General features: G+C 28.5%; 2 protein-coding genes and 1 long non-coding RNA gene across 3 annotated transcripts; 2 read left to right on the top strand and 1 right to left on the bottom strand.

Moving 5' to 3' along the window:
* Positions 1-362: 362 nt before the first annotated feature.
* LOC111641692 (probable chitinase 10) lies at positions 363-17,586 on the top strand. The gene is made up of 10 exons (XM_023387896.1): positions 363-448; positions 513-668; positions 12,987-13,059; positions 13,932-14,209; positions 14,294-14,493; positions 14,631-14,891; positions 16,525-16,634; positions 16,728-16,845; positions 16,948-17,133; positions 17,229-17,586. The coding sequence occupies exons 1-10, from the start codon at positions 400-402 to the stop codon at positions 17,511-17,513; spliced, it is 1,716 nt and encodes a 571-aa protein (XP_023243664.1). The 5' UTR covers positions 363-399; the 3' UTR covers positions 17,514-17,586.
* On the bottom strand, positions 7,025-8,563 carry LOC111641691. The gene is made up of 3 exons (XR_002759450.1): positions 8,522-8,563; positions 7,406-7,526; positions 7,025-7,283 (listed from the first exon to the last, which is right to left on the bottom strand). It is a non-coding gene; the product is annotated as an uncharacterized LOC111641691 (long non-coding RNA).
* Positions 17,587-21,428: 3,842 nt separating the features above from the next.
* On the top strand, positions 21,429-22,235 carry LOC111641698 (putative uncharacterized protein FLJ37770). Its single transcript, XM_023387902.1, has one exon. The coding sequence runs from the start codon at positions 21,731-21,733 to the stop codon at positions 22,181-22,183; it is 453 nt and encodes a 150-aa protein (XP_023243670.1). The 5' UTR covers positions 21,429-21,730; the 3' UTR covers positions 22,184-22,235.
* The last annotated feature ends 1,074 nt before the right edge of the window (positions 22,236-23,309 follow it).

The raw sequence follows: 23,309 nt of genomic DNA, 5'->3' as shown, positions 1-23,309 counted from the left end.
ATCCTATTTTTTCTATAAAAGTTTCTTTTTTATCTATAATTAATAATTAAATATAAATTATTATAGAAGTATTTTTATTACTTTATTTATACGAATTTTAATTATCAAATAAAAATATCTTGCCAATTGCCATATACAATAATTTTTTAATTACATTAAATAAATATCTATTTAAATACAATTTTTACATATAAAAGTTAAGAATGAATAATAATAAAAGAAGATTAATAGAGTTATAGAAGTATTAATGGTATTTATTGAAAATAAACTTGAATTGTGATTAATAAATATCACTTTAACAGGTGCAACGTATGCCTTTTATTCTGATTCTCTTCAGAAAAATGTCATAAATAGCAAGAAAATTTTACCGTTAAAGCATCCCGTCTTACAATAAAAAGAATGATATACACTGCACTGATTTTAGCGTTGCATATTATTGTTTCTTCTGGTAAGTATATTGTAATTTAACTGTTAAAATTGTTTTATCTCAATTTTTTTTTCTCATTTTAAAGCTTTTGACTGTAAAAAGGATGGATATTTTCAAGATCCTGATGATTGTCAGAAGTTTTATAATTGTGACAATGGTAAAGCTGCACAGCTAACTTGTGGACCAGGCACTGTGTTTAATGAAAAATTAAAAGTTTGTGACTTTCCTAATAATGTGAAATGTAAAAGCTGAAAAGTAAATTGACGTAAGTAAAATTTTGTATTTTTCATAAAATAATTTTTAAAATAATAGCATTTATTTTATAATAAATATTCCATATATTTATTCTTTAAAACAATGTCTTTAGAGCATCAGAGAAATGCTATTAAGGGATAATAAAAAGATATTAATTTATATAATAAATAAAAACACTAGTATTTGATATATATCCAATAAATCCTATATAATTTGAATATGGCTTTTATTTGTCTATTACTTTACCAACTCCATATTAATATTAAGACGTCTTTTTTCCTTGTCCACATTTTATACTTGTTTTCAGTTAATTTACTTATAAGTTTTTAATACAGTAATTTATATATCTTTATATTATTTTTAAAAATATAATATAATCACCTAAACTAAAAAAAGCAATCAGAAATATACTTATTTGGCTTATAACACTGTCCAAAAATATACTCAACACATTGAACAAGATTGCGTATTCTTTTTTATACGTTTCTATAATATATAAAAAAACGTGTTTTTTTATATTACGTTCTTTTTCTATTTTTTTTTTTTAATTTTTATTTTCATTTATCAAATAGTTTTCTTGAAATGTTTGAATTTTAGAAAATATAAACTCTTAAATTCGATTTTTTGAATTTAGTGAAACAAAAACTTTTATTCTCAATTAATTTAATATAATTTTCTAATTAATTTATTCAAATTCAAACATCAATCCTTTTCTAAATCTTTAATCTATGAATTAAATTTTAATGAAAGTTAATACAGTATTCTCGTTTTCTCGAGTAAGGATACCATTAGTTTGTACTGCAAAAAATTAATTTATTGCCAATTTATTGCAATCGTACATTTGCAGAAATCAATTTCTTAACTAAATATGTAAATGGATTTTTCCGAGCTGTAAATGGCTATACTGTACATTATTTAAAGAAACTAAATAAACTATCTCAGTTTACTGTTTATAACCTATTTATAATTCTTCATTGTCGATGTTTATAATATTTTTCCTTAATATTCGACAATGAATATTTTACTTTGGCTAAAGCAGGAGAGAACCCTTTCCAGTCATCATAGCCAAATCATTGGCGGAAAAAAAAATTCAAATTTATTTGTTCGAACTTCAAAATATTGTTTTCAAAAATATAACGATTAATATACTCTTTAGATGCAATACAATCATCTTGCATATGTTAATAAAAAATCCTTATTAATTATTCAAATGTTTTTAATTTTTGAGTAAAAGTCTCCCTTTGAGTTCTTTTGGATCCACACTGGGTTACGGGGCCTACCATATCAAAAACTAACAAAAGGAAAGAATTTTCCATCATGTTTTAATGTACGAATCTAAAACACACTCTACTTGTATTATTATTTAGAATAATAGATAACTATTTACACAGAGAGAGAGAGATTAAACCGTCCATGAAAATCATCGATCATCCAGTATTTACTGTTTATATAGGCTAACTCATTGATTCAATACAGAACCATTAGGCATATGTAAACTTTATATCAATTTATGGCTTTCTATATATTTTATGAAGCAACTTATAAAAATAAATTTATTAGGGACGGTGGAACGGCCGACGCGGTTAAAGTGTCTAGCTCTGATGGACCCGGGATCTAATCTTAGCAAACTACCGTAGGAATTTTTAATGGTTGTCTGTCCTGGCTACGTCGGCCAATTTCCCTCACCATTTGATGACAATTTTTCAAACGTTTTGGACTGAAATATAATTCGTTTAATGGATTCTTAGCCAACTCTAAGAAAAGAAAATACAGTCGATTTCCCTATAACACTGTTGATTATTCCCTTTTATATGAATTCCATGTTGTACGAGTCACAAGATTTTACTTAGATACGTGAGCAGTTCACAGCCCGGCATACGTATTTGTAAAATCTAAGTGACTCGTACAACATGGAATTCATATAAAACGGAATAATCAACAGTGTTATTGGGGGTCGACTGTAGATAAAAAATGAAAAGTAGAGTAAATAAATGAGTAATTTTTCAAATCATTTATAGTATAAGAATAAATAACATTTAAAAGTGATGATAATGACCATTTCTTACAAAAATTCCATTAATTTCTAAGCAGCTTTTATTGCAGGTTGTTGCAAAAGAAAGTATTACACTTATTGTCATAGTTTATTGTGTGATGGCGTAATTTTAGAAATACATTCTAAAATAATACAAAAATTCTTTGTATTATTTTAGGAAACGCCTTTTCTTAAAATTTTAAAAATGTTTTCAAGATTTTAGAAATTATTTTACATTGCTATCTTATTTTAATAAATTATTTAAGTTTTAAATACTCAAATAGGGTCTTAACATGAATATATGGCGAAATAATTGTCAAATTTAATAAATGTTATTAATACTGTATGTCATTTGACTTTTTCTAGAGGTAAATTATTTTGCATGATCAGCTTCAATTTTATATTATTAGTAGACTTGATCTTCAATAGAAATCAATAAATAATTTATTAACTTAAAGTTAAAAGGCGACTCGATTAGAGATTATGTTTATTTTTCGAACTCTAAACAATAAAAGTGATAAAGGCATCAGCCGATGGTTTCGAGTTAGAGTCAACTCTGAAATTTTCATGAGTTGAATTGGTTAGGATATGTCGGCCTCATCCCTCACTACCCGGCTGCCTTTATTGTAGTACTAGAAAATACATGATGAGCATGTATAAAGGTCCTTTTAATGGTTACAGAAAGAAATATTTTATAAAAAGGTATATTTTTCTACTATGGGTGTAAAAAATAAGAATGTAGACAGAGCCGGATTTACACTTCTGATCCCAAGTTACAATGCATAAATCTTTTTCAGTCTCTCCCAAATAGTAACAAGTTTAAAAACGTAAAGCTCTAAGGTGCAATTTATTTAGCTTATATATAAATCCGGCGTTGTATAATATCTAGAACAGGTTCTAATTCGATTCAATCAGAGCGAAACACGGATATTTTCCTATGAATAATGTAGTCATCCGATCATCTTTATTTNCCTTTTCTTAAAATTTTAAAAATGTTTTCAAGATTTTAGAAATTATTTTACATTGCTATCTTATTTTAATAAATTATTTAAGTTTTAAATACTCAAATAGGGTCTTAACATGAATATATGGCGAAATAATTGTCAAATTTAATAAATGTTATTAATACTGTATGTCATTTGACTTTTTCTAGAGGTAAATTATTTTGCATGATCAGCTTCAATTTTATATTATTAGTAGACTTGATCTTCAATAGAAATCAATAAATAATTTATTAACTTAAAGTTAAAAGGCGACTCGATTAGAGATTATGTTTATTTTTCGAACTCTAAACAATAAAAGTGATAAAGGCATCAGCCGATGGTTTCGAGTTAGAGTCAACTCTGAAATTTTCATGAGTTGAATTGGTTAGGATATGTCGGCCTCATCCCTCACTACCCGGCTGCCTTTATTGTAGTACTAGAAAATACATGATGAGCATGTATAAAGGTCCTTTTAATGGTTACAGAAAGAAATATTTTATAAAAAGGTATATTTTTCTACTATGGGTGTAAAAAATAAGAATGTAGACAGAGCCGGATTTACACTTCTGATCCCAAGTTACAATGCATAAATCTTTTTCAGTCTCTCCCAAATAGTAACAAGTTTAAAAACGTAAAGCTCTAAGGTGCAATTTATTTAGCTTATATATAAATCCGGCGTTGTATAATATCTAGAACAGGTTCTAATTCGATTCAATCAGAGCGAAACACGGATATTTTCCTATGAATAATGTAGTCATCCGATCATCTTTATTTTTTTAATATAAATTATAGAATTATTAAAAAACTGAAAATAATAAATATCATACGTTTTTTAAACATTGAATTAAAATATTACGTGCATAAAGATAATATTTCTTTTAACTTTTATTTTTATTATCAAGTATTTTGCCTATTACTTTAGTAATCGTTTATAATTTAAATTTTGAAATGAAACTTGATGAAAGTTTTTTCTGTAATGGCTCTGAAGCGAGAAAAGAACAAAAATTTGATTTTGTTCTAGAATTATTAAAAAACTGAAAATAATACAGGAATTATTTAAATTAATAAAAATTATTATGTAATAATAATATTACACAACAGGAATTATATAAAGCACCAAAATTTGATTTTGGTGCTTTATATAATTCCTGTTGTGTAATATTTCAAGTGAAATATTTCTGTAATAACCAAATAGATATTCGTCACTTATATTTGTATTATAAATTAACATTCGGGTCCAGGTATAAGAGGACAAACAGAATCTAGATAAAAGAAGGTCAATAAAGACCATTTGACACTAGCTCCGAACACAGGAATGCTCTGAAAATTTAGTCTTTTATGTCATTATTTGAGAGGGATGTAAATTAAAGTTACATTTGATAAGTGACAAAAAAGAAATCTATTTTTGTTTGTTTTATTGATTTTTTTTATTTCTTTATACTTACATCTTTCCGAGAAAAATGAGATCTTATATTTATTCCTTTGAATAGGTGTACTTATTATTTACATTCAAGTTATAATACATAGTCATAGAATATAAAATGTCGATCAGTTTCTTAAATATTATAATATAAGGATTGTATCTTGACACATGAAAATATAAAAAATATATTATTAATAATAAGTTATTGTAAGGTTGGCATGAAGTTGACATTGAACTTTTCACAATTTCCTCGAGTGACAAGTTGATTAATTAATTCTAAAATGAATGTCTTTCGCTCGTTAGCATTAGTAATTTAAATGTAAGCACTGATTTACATATAATTCGGTATTCTATCTAAATGAGTAATTATAATAATAACCCATTAATATCAACAACTCTATCTTATAAAAATTAATAAAATATTCTTATAACAATGAAATTGTTAATTAAGATAATTTTAATTTAATATGAGGAAATTCTATACATATTTTTAAATAATCTTGGATTATATAAGTCAAAGGTTACTTGTAAGTATGGAATATTTCTCATGGCTCGTTTCGTTTCGTTCGAATGTTTATTTTAAAAATAGTTAAATCAACAATTAAAAACTAAAATGATTTTTTTAAGATTCAAATAACCTAATTAGAAATTTTAAAAAATTGGGAATTTAATTTAAAATATCCCACTTTTACTATTAGAATTTTAAATGCGTGTGATATAATCATGTAATTTGTATTTGCCTTAAATTATAGGTCTATTTAGTATTCAAGTTATTTAACTCATTAAAATGTCATTAAAAATACATATTAATGAGAATTTAATTATTTATATGTTTTATCTGAATTATTAACAAATTCATTATTACAAATGATATTTACTCTTGACATTAAAAGGATAAAATTATTTTTTTACATTAAATCATTTCATACTTTTTAGTAAAAATAATTTTAAAGTTACATTTTAGTTAGAAGTTGAGAAAATAATTTATAAATAGAAAAAATAAGTGAAACAACAGACAGATAATTTAAGTTTTCTATGATATGCAGATGTTATTTTATCATATTGATTAGAATTATCTATTTTTATGAATTTTTCAATATTAAAGACGATAATTTACCATCTCAGACTGTTTGACACAAATTTATGCTTGAACCCGGCACATCTAATCTTGACATTTTACGATGGAAATACCAGTGTTGGTATCATGCAGATTTTCGTATTATATCAGCAATCAAGTCACGAAGCTGTCGATTTTGTTTGAAACATCAGCTTTTTATTGTTTTTTTCAGTCACGATTTATATTTAGTACAGAAACATAAGTCGCATGACCGGAATATACAAAATCCATTTTGTTTGTAACATTTATACATATTAATATTTGGTCCTTACACTGCAATATTGATGAACATGTTGAATNTTAGAAATTTTAAAAAATTGGGAATTTAATTTAAAATATCCCACTTTTACTATTAGAATTTTAAATGCGTGTGATATAATCATGTAATTTGTATTTGCCTTAAATTATAGGTCTATTTAGTATTCAAGTTATTTAACTCATTAAAATGTCATTAAAAATACATATTAATGAGAATTTAATTATTTATATGTTTTATCTGAATTATTAACAAATTCATTATTACAAATGATATTTACTCTTGACATCAAAAGGATAAAATTATTTTTTACATTAAATCATTTCATACTTTTTACTAAAATAATTTTAAAGTTACATTTTAGTTAGAAGTTGAGAAAATAATTTATAAATAGAAAAAATAAGTGAAACAACAGACAGATAATTTAAGTTTTCTATGATATGCAGATGTTATTTTATCATATTGATTAGAATTATCTATTTTTAAGAATTTTTCAATATTAAAGACGATAATTTACCATCTCAGACTGTTTGACACAAATTTATGCTTGAACCCGGCACACCTAATCTTGACATTTTACGATGGAAATACCAGTGTTGGTATCATGCAGATTTTCGTATTATATCAGCAATCAAGTCACGAAGCTGTCGATTTTGTTTGAAACATCAGCTTTTTATTGTTTTTTTCAGTCACGATTTATATTTAGTACAGAAACATAAGTCGCATGACCGGAATATACAAAATCCATTTTGTTTGTAACATTTATACATATTAATATTTGGTCCTTACACTGCAATATTGATGAACATGTTGAATACTATTTACATTCGAATCATATCAAAATAAGAGTATTTATTTTCCTTATACTAAAATGTTTTTAAACAATACGAAATGGCACATGCGGTTACAAACCTTGGATAAATGTAGAGAAACGTTTCCTGCTTGTTCATTGACGATCTGTTTAATTAAAACTAATTGTCAGAGTAGTCACGGTGTCACTGCAAACATAATACTCGACGAAGTCAATCTATTTCTGAATAGAATAAAATTGAAAACGTATAGAAATGTTATAAAAATATGAACTTTTCTCAATAAGACAAACAATGGAGAAAGGATAAAGCATACTATTTCATTTCTGAAAAAATAAAGAATGTTTAAAGCAAAATAATTTTGTAGATAAGAAGTATATATATATATATATATTTCCCTTTCGAATTTGTATATATTTTCATGTAATATTCATATATCTTTCGTTCCACGGGGTATGTCCAAAGACATTGAATATTTTTCTTTTTAACTTTTTTCTCTTTTACGGATAAGGTATACCAGTGAAATTTCAAAAATTAAAATTGGCATTTTTCATATTAGAAATGTAAATATATATCTTTTCTTTATTCCGGAAGTTAAAAAGTAAGCATTTAGCACCTTTTCCTCATAACAAGATCTATCATAAAGGGCGTGCTTATATTTTTGAATTTGTACGGAACAGATTCCTACTTGAATTAAGTAGAATCGCCCTAAATATAGGATGTTTACAATTTTACAAAATGCATATTTACTTAAATATGTAGAATAGTTTTTGAATATTTTACATTAATAAACAATTCGATACCATCATTATATAATTATTCTCTTCCTACTTCTTCCTGAATATCGTCAACAAATTAAAATTTATAACTTTGATTTTTAGTGAAGCAATATAACAGAATAATATATAATAATAATTCTTTGTCTCTTTTTTTTATAGACTTACTAGCGACATTTGGATCTTAATTTTTTTTATAATCATTTTAAAATGCATTTTTGTATGGTATTTTTGAAAATGTAGTAGTTATATAAACATTATTTTATCTTAAATTTTAACTTTTTTTACGTTTTGTATGTATAAAAAAATATGATTCCTTAAATACTTTTATACGAAAATAGTGAGAATAACATTACTGTATAATATGGAAATATATTACATCTCTTTCGTAATAAAAGTATTACGAAATAGTTGTTTATTTTAGATAAAATAGACCAGTTTACCTTTCCAATTCCACTTACATAAAAGTAATTTTTTCCCCCTTCCCAATCTTCAAGAAAAAAAAAACATTAGCCAAGGTCATCTTTTCGATTTACCGTAATTTTAAACCTGATCGTAACAAATGTTGTTTGTGGTTTTATTTCTTGTTATTCGCTTCTACTGAAAATATTAACGTCATGCATCAATACAGATTAAAGACATTCCAAATAATGCCATAAATTTTATTATTAATACTTTTAAACAATTAAATACTATACTTAGTATCGAAATAAACAAATACGTAATTTTATAGGCATTCTCATAATTTTATTATTAATTGAAAATAACAAATTAAAATTGTACTTATACAGTAGAAAGGAATAGACAGGCTGAAATTGGAGTGACACTGCGTGAACAGACAGAATCCATTAAAAATTAATTTGTAATCGTCATTGTCACGGCCAAGATTGTCTAAATGAAAAAATTAACTGCTAAAGTGTGATTTTTATTATTTAACGAATTTGCTCTTTTTTTAAATTTTTTTTTTAACTAGTCATACAATTATTTTTATAATAAAATATATTTTTATTTATATATAATAATCTTAACTACAATGAAGCAAAACAGTAACATCAATTTATTTACGAAGGCATTAATTGTCGAACATATCAGTAAAATTTTCAATAATTATGAAGTTTTCTGATCGTGGATGGTTGCCAGTGCAGTCTTAATTTAACGCATGGGCATGCAGGGCAGTTGTACAAGAGCCCCACGCTAATTTATGCACAGATCAGAATTTAACACTATTTTTCCCATCGCCTGCTGGTTGTGTAGACATGGTTGCCCAGGGACCGTAATGCTGTTAAGATGGCCCTGCTGGTTGCGTAAAAATATTAACGGCTTGTGAATTTGAGACGATGGTATCAGAAAATATTAGTTGCAATTTTGTAGATTGTGTAAATCTGTAAGCTATAGTATTATTTTTCCAGTGAATACTATTGCTAAATATGCGAATTGTTATCCTTGCAACGTTACCAAGATTTGTATGCAACCGCCCAGTTTCGTCACTTGACGTCATATGCTTATGAAGGTTGACGTGCATGCATAATAACTGTGTTATTATCGAAGGCAGATAATAAATAATCATGTTATGATAGGACAACTTTAAATTAAAAATTATGTTTTTCAAATTTTTTATTTTATTTTATTGTGCACTCTGTAATTACTTAAACATTAATAGTATTCATACGCCTTTATTAATATTCAATTATGGTATAATTTTATTTCTCAAAATAAATTTAAAAATTTGTATTTTATCTTATTGTTTTTGTTATTATAATTATATGTTAGAGTTTTATATGATTTTAAATTTTAAAAGTTTGCTTAATTATTGACGACAATGATGGAACACTCTATTATAAAATATAAGTGAATAGTTGCATGTTATATCACAATAAATATGATAAAACATTTTAAAATTTTTTATTTTAATGTAGTTTTTGACTTATTAATCTTTTGTATTTTTTAAGTATCGGAATGATGTAAGAAAACCTAAAAAAATTTTAATTGATGAATTAACAATTAATATTTTTTTATCTAAACCAACTTGATGCCATTCATTTCAATTAAATTATCCTAATTCTAAATTCTGGGGCTTTGAGAACTTGTATGGAACCGGAAGATACAGCTTATCCTTTTCGCCTTTTCGCCATTTTTGTTTGAACGAAAGAAATACATAGAATGTCCCTTTATTAATAAAAAGCAATCTTTAAAGATTTTATTTTTCGAATAAAATATACAGTAAAAACTATATAAATCAGAATCTCGCAGTACCGAATATTTTTTCGTTTTGAAAGGTTCTTCTTTAACATACCGATTTTGTCGTATTCTGTATAATTTAAGTAAATATTTTAACTTGAACGTAACCAGAAGAAAGAAATACTTATAAAACCCAGAATCGGACTATTAATTACTGTACAAATATGGAATTCTCACTGCACAATTCAAAATTACCATTACATATTTTGTGTCCAGTTGCACGTTAGAATATGTTCTGTTTCTCATTGTTCTAAAAACACTTGATATAAAATAATATCTGACAGAACACGTCAGTACTAAACTCAAATTTATAACTTTTTGTATTGATGAATTCGAAATAGAATAAATAAAGTATTGCTTCTTCATGAATATAGCGTATGGCGAAAATAATAACATTAATTGTCCATTTTTAGTTCAAATTATTTTAACTCCAATGTCATGCTATTTCTAAAATAGCAGGACATTGGGCAGGTTTTTAAGTCTTAATCTACATTTAAAATTGGCATGATAATTGCCTTTAATGTTAATTGCTTTCATTATGTAAATTAAAATTATTAATTTAAATAACTACGATTGTAACCTGCTGCTATTTTAAGAACAACAATGCTGTTTTATTTAATTTACAAAAATATAGACAAAAAGAATTTGGTTAAGTGGCAAGTAATATGGCGATAGAATGTTTACAAATACAACTTTAAATCATATGATTTTTGTGCCGTAAAAATGTAAAGATTCAAGTGTTCCAGGAGATAAAAAAATTTGAAAAACACTGGTATAGCATCTTATCCACTCCGCTACTGGTATAGCATCTTATCCATAAGACTTCCAGACTTATAAGCTAAACAGTCAATTTTCAGAGGCCCGTTTTTCGGAAACACTTGAGAAGTGGATCCTATTATTTAGACAAGGAACCATTTGTGTTTAGGGCTACATGATCACAGAATTTCATTCGAATCGGAGACCCAAACATCTGGTCGTCTCTTTATAAGATTGATGTCGCGGTCTGATAAATCGCGAACATAAAAATTCGAATTAAATTTTGATTTCGTATAAATATTGCCTATCTTAGAATCAATTTTAATCATGTTTTATTCATATCTACAGCTTTGCACGTTGTTGTGATTTCTACTAGGGTTTATATGCTTGAAAATATAAACTTATAATATCATTAGTTTTATATATATTTTTGCATAAATTAATTTTGAATATCAAAAATAAAAGTTTGTAATTATATTTGTTAAAACTTCTGTGTTTGATTAAAAAAATTACATTTTTAATACAAAAATGTCAAAACAGAATGTAAACTATTGTCACCTTAGATTTATATAGTCTATATATCCGAATTATAAATATGATTTACTAATTTGTTTATTGTAAGAATTTTGTAGAAACCTAACGGAATTATAATTTGGCAGCAAATATTTCAAAAAGTATTTTGTTAGAAAATTAAGGAATTAATGATTAATGACAAAAATTAATTGCTTTGCATATAATATCAATAGTACTTTCATAACGTACACTACCTGGTGTGCTTTTTTATACAGAATTTGCTAAAGCATCTTCTCGTTCTTGAAAATGATTAAACCAAAATAACCACAGAATAAATGTGCATTGATAGTACTTTTATATATAAAGTACACTTTGAAAATAAATGTTTAGATCACTAAAACAATATATAATTTTGATATTAATATTTATTAACCCACAAGTATACTGTATATCCGTATATATATAGAACAGGGCACTTAACAGCCGCCGATTCTCCATATTCAGTCCGATTGCTTTCTACTAGCTGTATACTTTATCTTGCATAACTTTATATTAAAGTGTTCAGTTATTGTAAGAAATTAAACTAGTGTATAAATTAAAAAAAAAAATTAGAAAATATTAAGTGTTAAAGTATATAGAAAAGGAATCAAACAAGGTGCCGCCCTAATTAAAATAAACACAGGATATTAGATTTTCAAATACTGAAAGACGAGGATATAACATTTTAAATCAACGCTATTAGGCCTATGTGAAATTTGTTACAGGCAATTGAGTGTGGAAACCGTTGAAACTCAGTATCGATTTTCAAGTTTTTATAAACGAAATAAAAAAGACTGTTTTCAATAATAAATGATATTTAAATATAATAGTAATGAATAAAACACGAAGCTTATTTTCAAATTTTATCTATTAGCTTTTTATTAAAGCAAGAAATTTGGAAGTGACATTCAAAATGTGCTATGTGACCGTTGTGTAATTTTTGAAAAAATCCTCAATTTTTATCCATGTCTTACAGGTCGTGTAATTTTTTAAAATAAAGTTACCAGATACCATTTTATCTGTGCTTGTATCCTAATTTGTTATGCTAAATTTCAGAAATCTTTATTTGATATTTTGAATTTTATGCATTACATAGCCCATATCGATCGAGATACAATACATATACATAGCACGTTTTCATTCAAATGTAATTTACACTTAGCACGTTTTGATTGAAGTAATTTCATATTGTGCTTAAAAAAATGAATTATTTTTTCACATTTTAATATTTTTCTTTATTTTTATTGCTCAAATGGAAAAGAATAAATCCACACTCACTTCTAATTATGAAATAACAGCATTAAACTAATAGTTTCAATTTCAGTACATTTCCATAATAATTTATATTTTAAAAAACGTTAGGGAAAAAAGTCATATATGAAACGATAAAAGAGAAGGGTTACGTATGGTTCCTTCTACCATATGAGTGTTACGTGTAAAAAACAATATCCAAAATCGTCAAAAGAGCATGCACTGCAATATTGCAGTGCATGCTCTTTTGACGATTTTGAATATTGTTTTTTTTTTCCTTTCTCCAGATTTCCTACCTTCCGGATTTCGATAAACGCTTCCTACTGTTTTTTGCTTTAGCAAATTTTCAATTGTCAGGTGACCTTCTTCAGCATCCATCTCGCGAAAAGCAGCGAGTAACGCAACTAACTTACTATCTTAAATTACTAATTTAATAATTATTATCAATTATTTAATTAATAGGAACCAAAGGTGATTATTGTGGCCGTCATCTATACTTGTTTTATTCAAATAGCACGTTTTGAAGTGATCATACTTACATAGCACATTTTGATTGCATCAATTTTTGCCACATAGTACATTTCGTTTGGGACATGAATTTCTGCCACTTTTACAAAACAACGAAACAGGCTCGGAAGTGAAAAGAACATCCCGATATATGACATTTAGTTAGATGACCGACACGACTCTATTGCTAAAGAAAAAATATGATGTACAGGTCAAGCCACTAATTTAAGGTGGAGAGCATATATTTTAAATTAAATAAATCAAAAATATGATTAAAAATTGCAACCCGACATTGTGACGAAATCACAATAAATACTTATTCGTTAGTCTTTAGTTGATTTTCAAATTGTTTATATTTTTAAGTTTTAATAATTTTACTTATTTTTTCGTTTTAATTGCACATTTCAACATCTGTAAAGCTAAGCTATCGTGAGAATAACACCTTACATTTAACACTATCTTTTAAGTTAATTATCATAAAAATTTAAACAAGAGCCAGTTTCCCACGATTATACTGTTCATTGTGATAATGAAATTTGCTATATAAAGCCAAACGTTTCATAATTATTTGGGATACATAATGGAGATTCAACTGCTTCTTCTTACTCTTTTGCCTTACCTGTCATCGGCATATATTTGCGGAGAAGATGGCTATTTTAGAGATCCAGACGATTGTTCCAAGTATTACTGGTGCGTCAAAGGAATCGCCGAAGAGTATAACTGTGCAGGAAAATTAGTTTTTAACGAAAAGACAAAACGATGTGAGTGGCCTGAAAATGTCGACTGCGAAAATACAGTGAAAGTCGTTCGAGATGCTCCAATGGCTGGTAAGATTTCTTTAGTTTTCAAGTTTGATTTATGATTAATTTATTGCAACAAGTGAAAATAATTTTTATATCGTTGTTATTTAGCAAATTTTGGAAATAAAAAAGTGGTTTGCTACTTCATTAATTGGGCTTGGTATAGAAAAGACAAGGGCAAATATCTCCCGGAAAATGTAGATCCAACATTATGTACCCATATTAATTATGCTTTCGCAGTATTAGATGCAACTTCTCACACTATAAAACCGCATGATACTTGGGCAGATATTGATAATGACTTCTATAAGGTTAGAAGAAATTTTCTAATTTAAACCATTTGATGATTATCATTTTTTTATAAAAGATACTTTAAAGAATATTAAGTTAAGAAATAATTACTGTTGCATATTTAAAATTTTGCTATTCTTTTTATTATTATTTTTAGAAAATAGTAAATTTGAAGAGCAAGAATCCTAGTGTAAAGGTAGCATTAGCTATCGGTGGATGGGGAGATAGTGCTGGAAACAAATATTCCGTCATGGTTTCGGATCCCGCGAAAAGAAAAAAGTTTATCGATCATGTGATACCATTTTTAAAACAATATGGTTTCGATGGGTTAGACTTAGATTGGGAATATCCAAACTGCTGGCAAGGTGCATGCGGAAGTGCACCACAAGATGTAAACAATTTCTCTGCTTGGATTAAGGTATGTAAAATTTCTAAATATCACAAAACTTCATTTTTGAGGATTTTGTCTTAAAAGATCTATAAACGTTCTGTAATGAAGTCCACAAAGATGTCTAGACATTTTTAAATACCTAGGATGCATGGAATCCATATACAGGGGGGGTTATAATTAAAGTTGCGCTACTCAGACCTGTCTAGAGCCCGTTCTCTTGAGCGTATTTCGATGAAACTTGGTATGTATGTTATATGGACCATGGGGAAAAGAAAAATGCAAAAAGAATACTTAGTTCGAATTTTTACTACTAGGTGAAAAAATGGCGCATGAAGAACAAGAAACACAAAATGGAAACACGCAAAAGATTTTTATTCACAACATTTGTTCAATGTGCAACAATTGCTTGCGCACAAACATAAACTATTATACATTCAAGAATCATATTTGAAATACATACCTCAGACGGTCATAAAAGCACATACAAAATATGATTTAGCTATAATCACAAACTCGACTGACCAGACACTACATTCATTAACAAACAAAACAAAATCACGTAACTTACATCATAGACATAGCTGTACCAAACATCTACAACATATAAAATACATACAATGAAAAAGCTAGTAGCCTAAATAATCAGAACTCGACTCGCCACAAAATAAACCGTCTGTGCAGAATGGATAGTGTATTTATTGTGTCAATAATCCTTACCGGCATAGGCATTACACCACATACACTAAACAGGTGTTGAAACATTAGGACTTCACAACAGCGTATAAATTGAACTACAGAAGATATATAATGAGAAAATTCTTAAATATACAAATACATATACGAACAGCACGTAAACACAATAGGTTATTGTGTAGTTATGCCGGACCACAGTCAAGGCGTAACTACATAATAACCTATTGTGTTTACGTGCTGTTTGTATATATATGTATGTATACGGCAGAAGGCACTAGTATAATTATATGGGTATAGGTTACACTCTATCAACTCCACCATAATAATAATTATTAAGATACGATAATATGATAAAACAAATAACAATATGTAACTACACCAAACGTTTAGAGTTTGAACAATTTAATTTTAGGGTACAATTAGTGTGTGAATAAATTCAAACTATTCATTAATTTCGATAGATAAAAGTAATAAGATAATTTTATTTTATATTAAATACAGTACATAAAAAACAAAACTAAATGCTTCTATAGATTATATTTAGATTTTACAACTAATTAAAAAATTGGAAACTTATAAGAAAACGGGACATTTAACGATAAATCTATCTCACTAATCCAGTTACATTTTTATTTTCCGACAATTTTAAGAAAATCGAAATATTATGATAACTCATTACATTTATTTTTAATTTTAATTTTTCTCTATGAATGGTTATTTAATAGATTAGTACTCTATTAGCATATACCAAACTATAAATTTGTTTCTGTTTTATGATGAAAGCATTGCGAAATAAAACAACCAGTCTTGTATTAACTTTAATTTAATATGTAAAATTTTATTCTTTTGAAAAAATATCTCAATAAAATTTTCATTTCATTCTTTCTTATTTTCAAAATCTGCTAATGCAATTTACTTTATTAAAATTATTTATATTTACGTATTAATATAAATCACTTTTTTGTAGGAATTAAGAGAAGCATTCAATAAGCAAAATCCTCCATTGCTCTTAACAGCTGCAGTAGTTGCCGCGAAAGATAAAATAGACCAAGCTTATGATATTCCAGTTCTTGGACAGTAAATATGTAGTTTTTAATGATTATAATTTTGTTTTGCAAAATTATTAGAAACTTTTCTTGATTTGAATTTTTCTTTTTCATTTTTTCACAGATATTTAGATCATATAAATATTATGACGTACGACTTCCACGGAGGTTATGACGGAAAAACAGGACACCACGCACAAATGTATCCTCGACCTGGAGATGTTAATCCAGCGTATAATGTAGTAAGTGTTCTTTATTATCACATTTATATATACTGTATTAAATGAAACTAAAATTAGAAAAACCCATTATTTATTATTTATTAATTAATATATTAATATTAGGAGACAGCTATGCAACACTGGGCAAGCAAAGGAGCTCCCAAAGAAAAATTAATTTTGGGTGTGCCCTTTTATGGTAGAAGTTTTACTTTATCCAATCCTTCTGCTAACGGCCTAAATCAACCCGCTACTGGAAATGGCAATGCCGGAGAATTTACAAATGAAGGAGGATTTATGGCTTTTTATGAGGTAAATAATGATAAATATAATAGGTATTATTTGAATAAGGTTTGAAATACAAATGCACCATTAAATTTTTAAAATATTTATTTATTTATTTATAGATCTGTGAAAGAGTAAAATCGCGTGGATGGACCAAAGCTCGTGATGACAAAGCAGGCCCATATGCTTATCAAGGTAACCAATGGGTAGGATATGATGATGCTGAGGCTATTGCTCAGAAAGCTAAATATGCTAAAGATAATGGATACGGAGGAATTATCATCTGGGATATCAGTATGGATGATTTCAGCGCATCATGTTGTTCTGTAAAGAATCCTCTCATGAAAGCAATTCAGTATGGGCTTACTGGACAAGGTACACCACCTAGTGCTATGGGTTGCGAATAAGGCTTTTATTTCACGTACTAATATAAACTGTTTTTAAAGCTAGTCTTGGAATAAAAATATTTTGTTCTTGTTACTCTTGTTTATAGTGAATATTGTATTTGTTTTTAATAGAATAGTAGAGAGAAAATAATGGTGATATACGATTATACACTAATTATATATAGTAGCTAAGATTCATTGCTGAAGTTATTAAATCTTCAATTTTTTCAATACTTCTATATACAGTCGTAAAATGTTTTCATTCATATGAGCAAGCGTAATTAATTCCATGATAGTTCGAGAGTCACAGCAGTGACTCCCCGCCAACTAAAAATGTCACAGACTGACTATACAGAGTGTTTCATTTAACTTGAGACCGTGAAATGTCTCGAGAAATACGCACCTTAAGAAAAAAATGTTTGAAACAAATTCTCAGTATTTTGGAAGGGTAGTTCAATCCCGCAAAATTTAGTCTCCTTCGCTGCCCTTTGGGAGTGGGTGGGGGCAACTTTGTAAATTTAAATGGAAACGCGGAATTTTTTTTTTCATAAAACGACTTTGCTAATTTACACCGATTACAGTGGCATCTGCACGATTTTAAAAATTGATTCAGATAAACTCTACATAATTTTTCACGTAGAATCCGAATCTGCTATGAAAAATGGGCGTTGTCATTTGAATTTACAAAGTTGTCCCTGTCCTACCACCAGGGGCAGCGAGGGAGCTAAATTTTGCGAAGTTGATCTGTCTCCTGCAATTTATTGAGAGCTTGTTTCAAGCATTTTTTCTACGGTACGTATTTCTCGAGATATTTCAGTCTCAAGTTAAATAAAATGCCCTGTAGACTATATATAAGAATCAAAATTGCAAATTTTTGAGGATTACTTTCTCCGCTCCCCAAACACTTCAAATAATTCTGAATATCTCGTTCGAAAGATAATTGTTTTATTAAGTAATGTGCAAAACTTCAAAATTTTCTATAGAGCGGTTTCCGAAATATAAGCAATTAAAAAGTGCAAAAATCGCCGAAAAAGCTGTACTTTCTTCTTTTCTTTATCCGGCACTGCAGACCTCGTAGAGAAAAACTACTGGGTCCAGAATGCTCAAATTTTAAACTTAAGCCTTTCTTGTTATCGGTGAGGAGCTGGCGAAACTTTCGGGTCGATGTGTCAAAGTTTACAGGGGTTTCCCATAGAGTTACTTCAGTTTTTTAGCTTAATTTTATGCTTTTAATAATAAAATTATATGGAAACAAATTAAATTTATTCAAAATGTTATCCAGAATAAGAAAAGCGCAAATTTATGCAAATTAACTTTTTATAGAGATGTTTCTAAACGGCGCGCTCGGAGACCGCCGACCGAATTGTGCAGTATGTCATCGTCTTATGTCTTGATGTAATAATACAATTATTAACTAAAAAATAATTGATATCCAAACAAAAATATTTTTGTAAAAATATGCAATATAAAGATTTTTGGATTTGAAATATTAAATTTTTGCATAATTATTATTATGCAACAATTTTATGAAGTATATAGTGTACCATATTTCATTGCTGTAGTTGTTATAAGAAGTAATAGATGAGTTTTCGTATCTTCAAAGTCAAATTTATGTTCTAATATACATATTCTTATTGTAAATTCAAATACGAACATAATATTTTCTTATCTAAAAGAAAACAGCAACTAGTTGCTCACCTTTCTCAGCAGCATTTAAAATTGCCTGTGGCACCATCTGTTATAACATTTTATTTAAAACTGTTTATAATTTAACTATTAAAAAATGGCAAAAAACTTAATTTTGAGGATAGGGATAGATTTTATAAGAAAATTATAAATGTTAATAACAATTTAATAGCATCAATTCCCTAATATACAAACCTTCCCGCAAAATTACAGAAATATTCGACAAAAAGAACAGGAGTTATTAAGCTTCAAAGAGTATGAACAAAATCGTGCTTCCCACACCCACATTTATAATACAGAAAATCTCGAAATTTTTGCATTTCTCGACGTTTCAAGGTCCCACGTCCAAAAATGTAAAAGTCTTGGGTAGTCATTTTTTTACCGATCGCCATACTTTCTTTTTGTTATATGTAACAGAGTTGATAGGATTTTTAACGATTCAGAGTTCGAACAGTCTCTTAGAATGAATTAAATTCGAAGTACGAGGCACCACTGTACAGAGTGTTGTTTTTTCTCGTGTATTTTTGATTTTTAAAAATAATTTTTATTCTAAAATTTATGGACCCTACTGTGTCTTAAGTACTGAATTACAAAGTTTAGTTTCCTATGGCATGTCTACATGAGACACCCATCATTTAAAAGTGAAAGTTATATTGAAGTTGATATTGATTTCTCGGCAGCAATTTTATAAAGTATTGAGTTATTCTTTAAATCCCCAAGATTTTGTATTAAATAATAAAACTTATTTCTATAGATTTGTATATATCTAAAGTCATAAGTTTTACATTCTTCGCGTAAAAAATGTGGTTGAATAAATGAATTCACTTCAAGGTAAAATAATAAATTTACTTTTAAACATAAATGAGTTTATAACTTTGTGAAATGTATATTTATCTCATAAATTTATTTAAAATATAAAAAATAATACATTAATCAATATTTCAAAAATATGAATAGGCTTAAATAAACTAATTAGAATATATTTCAAAATATCTTTATGTATTATTAATTACTTTTTACAGATTACACAAAATAATTATTAAAAATTAACAATAAACGGATTTTGGTAAATCTTATTTTTCGAAATTATAATTAGAAGAACCGATCAGTAGAGTAGCGTAGTGGTGGAGGCAGGGGCGGCCGGCACTTTTAAGGGGCAGCAAAATTTCACAATAAATAATAATAATATCTTGTAAAAATTTGAACCATTTCATTTCATATTTTTGTCGCACCTAGTGTTACCACCCCTCCGGAACTATTAATTTTGTCCGGGAATATCGTGCGCAACCTGTCGACCTTTTTTTTTTTTTTCTTTTGCTTGCACGATTCGTATTCGTACACGTCTCCAATATCCGATAGAGCTAGGTCATCTGTAGAAGTTTTTCTTAACTTTAGTTACTTACGTTATTCCTACCCAAGTCTCCCTAGTCCCTAATTGTAAACGATTTAGAACCGGCATGCACTGCACGTTATTCTTCGCATTGCAAAATGACATTGCGCGTGCGTCAGGAACTTCTGTTCGAACAAACTCACTTGCTGTCCAGGTCAGCGATTTTGAAAAGGTGGCAACACTAATCGCACCTACGGTTCGGACCGATTGAAATGAGCAAGGAATTTTTCATTACTTATTCTGTGACGAAATTGAATTTTAGTCTTTTAAATTGAGATACCTAAATAAGGGGGGCGAAATTTTCCTCCGCCCCGCCCGGCTGACACTCACGCTACGCCACTGGAACCGATCGCCTTTCTTCATCTCACTTTTTACGAAATGGCAATGCCAAAAAGTAAAGGCAAGAAGAACTCAAATCAAACCAGTTATCCGGTAACCATCAGAATTATATGAAGAGGACTTTTCTCGACTGTCCAGTGGGTCTCAAACCTGCCAACAGAGTGAATGATATAGGACGAGTCTACGAAGCACATCTTACAGAAGAAGACTATTGATTCGCTTATAGAACCATCATGAGATTTTTGAATCTGAGAGGTAACGAAGATAAATTTGTGATCTGATTTCGTTACAAAAACCGGAGCCACTTGATACCTTGCATATCATTGCTATGACAGCATATTGAAATGGTGTCAAGAACATAACTTCTTGTAAACGAATTGCCACTTATGCCATTTAAGAGAGCGTGACATTGAGAGCGACAAAATTTACTCGTCAATTGAAAATAAATAGAACATATCGACGCTTTTTAAAATTTTAATTCAAATTATTGGAACTCCACTATAAAATTAATGAAGTACTGTATTCAAGTTTTAAGTTTGTATTTAAATTCTACGTTTTAGTATTTTATTATTTTAATGTTTTAAAAGTATTTGCTTTATTGTCATTCACTTTTCGATAAATTACCGAAGTTTTCAATTTGGCATTTAATAAATTGAAATACGAAACTGATTCAAAAAGTACGGTAACGAGAGCTCTCACGAGTGTCATTTTCCTCCTCTTGTTCGAATTTTCCCTTAGAGCAGCAGCGGAAGACCACAGCTTTATCGCACATGCGTTATATGGCGCAAATGTTGCGTCAGACTCTCGCAATGCCATTTTGAAGATGGATGCGTTCACGGAATCGTGGTCAAACATGAAAGTGCGTAGTGTAATTCGGTTTCTGTGTATGAAGGGTAATTTACCAGTAGAAATTCATCGTCAACTTGTTGAAGTGTACAATGGTAATGTCATGTTACGAAAACATGTGTGGGTTTATTGCACTGAGTTCGATAAAAGCAGGACAGATGTGCAAACTGAGCAAAGATCTGGTAGGCCGAACACGTCCTTCACAGATGACAACCTGTTCCGTATTGGAGGTCTGATTCAGGACGATCGTCGCATTCGTATTCGCGATACTGCTGAAGAACTCAACATCTCCGTGGGTAGTGTGCACAAAATCGTGCACGAGCGACTCAACTACGAAAGACGTGCTCACGCTGGTGCCACGGCAACTGACAGAAATTCACAAGATTTCCAGGATGGGATTGTCTCTCATGCACTTGCAACGGTTTCATGAGGAAAGACTTCCGTTTTTGCAGCGTATCCTTACAGGGGATGAAACGTGGGTGTCACGTCAACGTCATGGAAACATCCATCGTTTCCACCTCCCAAGATATTCAAAACACACTCCATCCATAGTGACTATGTTGAAAAATAATATGTACCAGTGCCATAATAATCTGTATCACTATATCTGCCTGTGAAATAATATTTGTACAAGAGAGCTCTTGTTACCTTACTTTTTGAATCACCTACATATACTTAATGAACTATCAATACACCTTCTGTTGCTGAGAAACGTTTATTAAACAAAACACTAACGTTTTCAACCTAATACAATAGACCATCTTCAGGTGTAACTAAAATTCGGACGTATTTTTAAAAATTTAACATTTTAACGACGGAACGTCGAATATTTTATATTTAAATTTAAAACGAAAAGATTAGATAAATTAACGAATAAATAATAAAATAAAATATATTAAATAAACTAAAACAATGACGATATAAATAATATAGTAAAATAAATAAAATACACAAAAAATGTATTCAAGTATACGGACAGGTGAGGACTAAGAATTTTTATATTTTAATTTTTCTCTTGTGTAGAACTTCCATGCAGAAGCCAATCCATCTGCATCCCTGGCATTAATACAACCATCCTTTAATTAATTTACTTCTATAGATTTCAATTTTTTCTTCGTGCATTGTTAATGATGGGAATAGCCCTGAGAATAGTCGTTTTTATTCCATTTAACTACAGTGCGCTCTGCTTGTGCCATACTGAACAAAACTGTGTTACAGTATCCTTTATTAATGTCATATTTGTGCTCCTTAAATAAAATAGCTAAATTTCTTATTCTGACCCCCAATATATAGTCTTTCTCAATTCGTAATTGAAATTACAGTAACACCTACGTATATTCAGTAAATGTAAACGTTCTTATTTAATATTATGAAAGTAACTGGAATATTTTCCGCGTAGCAAAATTATGTATTAAATACAACATTTAAACATCTATAATTTTTTTTATTTAAATTAACTTTAAGCAGAGTCGGTAGATTAACTGGTCTTTCGACTTCCTATCTTCGCTCATTGCTAGAATCAACTAGAGACAAATGTTACCACCAGGGGGACTGCA

The sequence above is a fragment of the Centruroides sculpturatus genome, unplaced genomic scaffold (genome assembly GCF_000671375.1).
Source record: "Centruroides sculpturatus isolate CEXI.00-Female unplaced genomic scaffold, Cexi_2.0 scaffold1558, whole genome shotgun sequence".
Taxonomy (NCBI): Eukaryota; Metazoa; Arthropoda; class Arachnida; order Scorpiones; family Buthidae; genus Centruroides; species Centruroides sculpturatus.
This window is presented reverse-complemented; position numbering and strand designations above follow the sequence as displayed.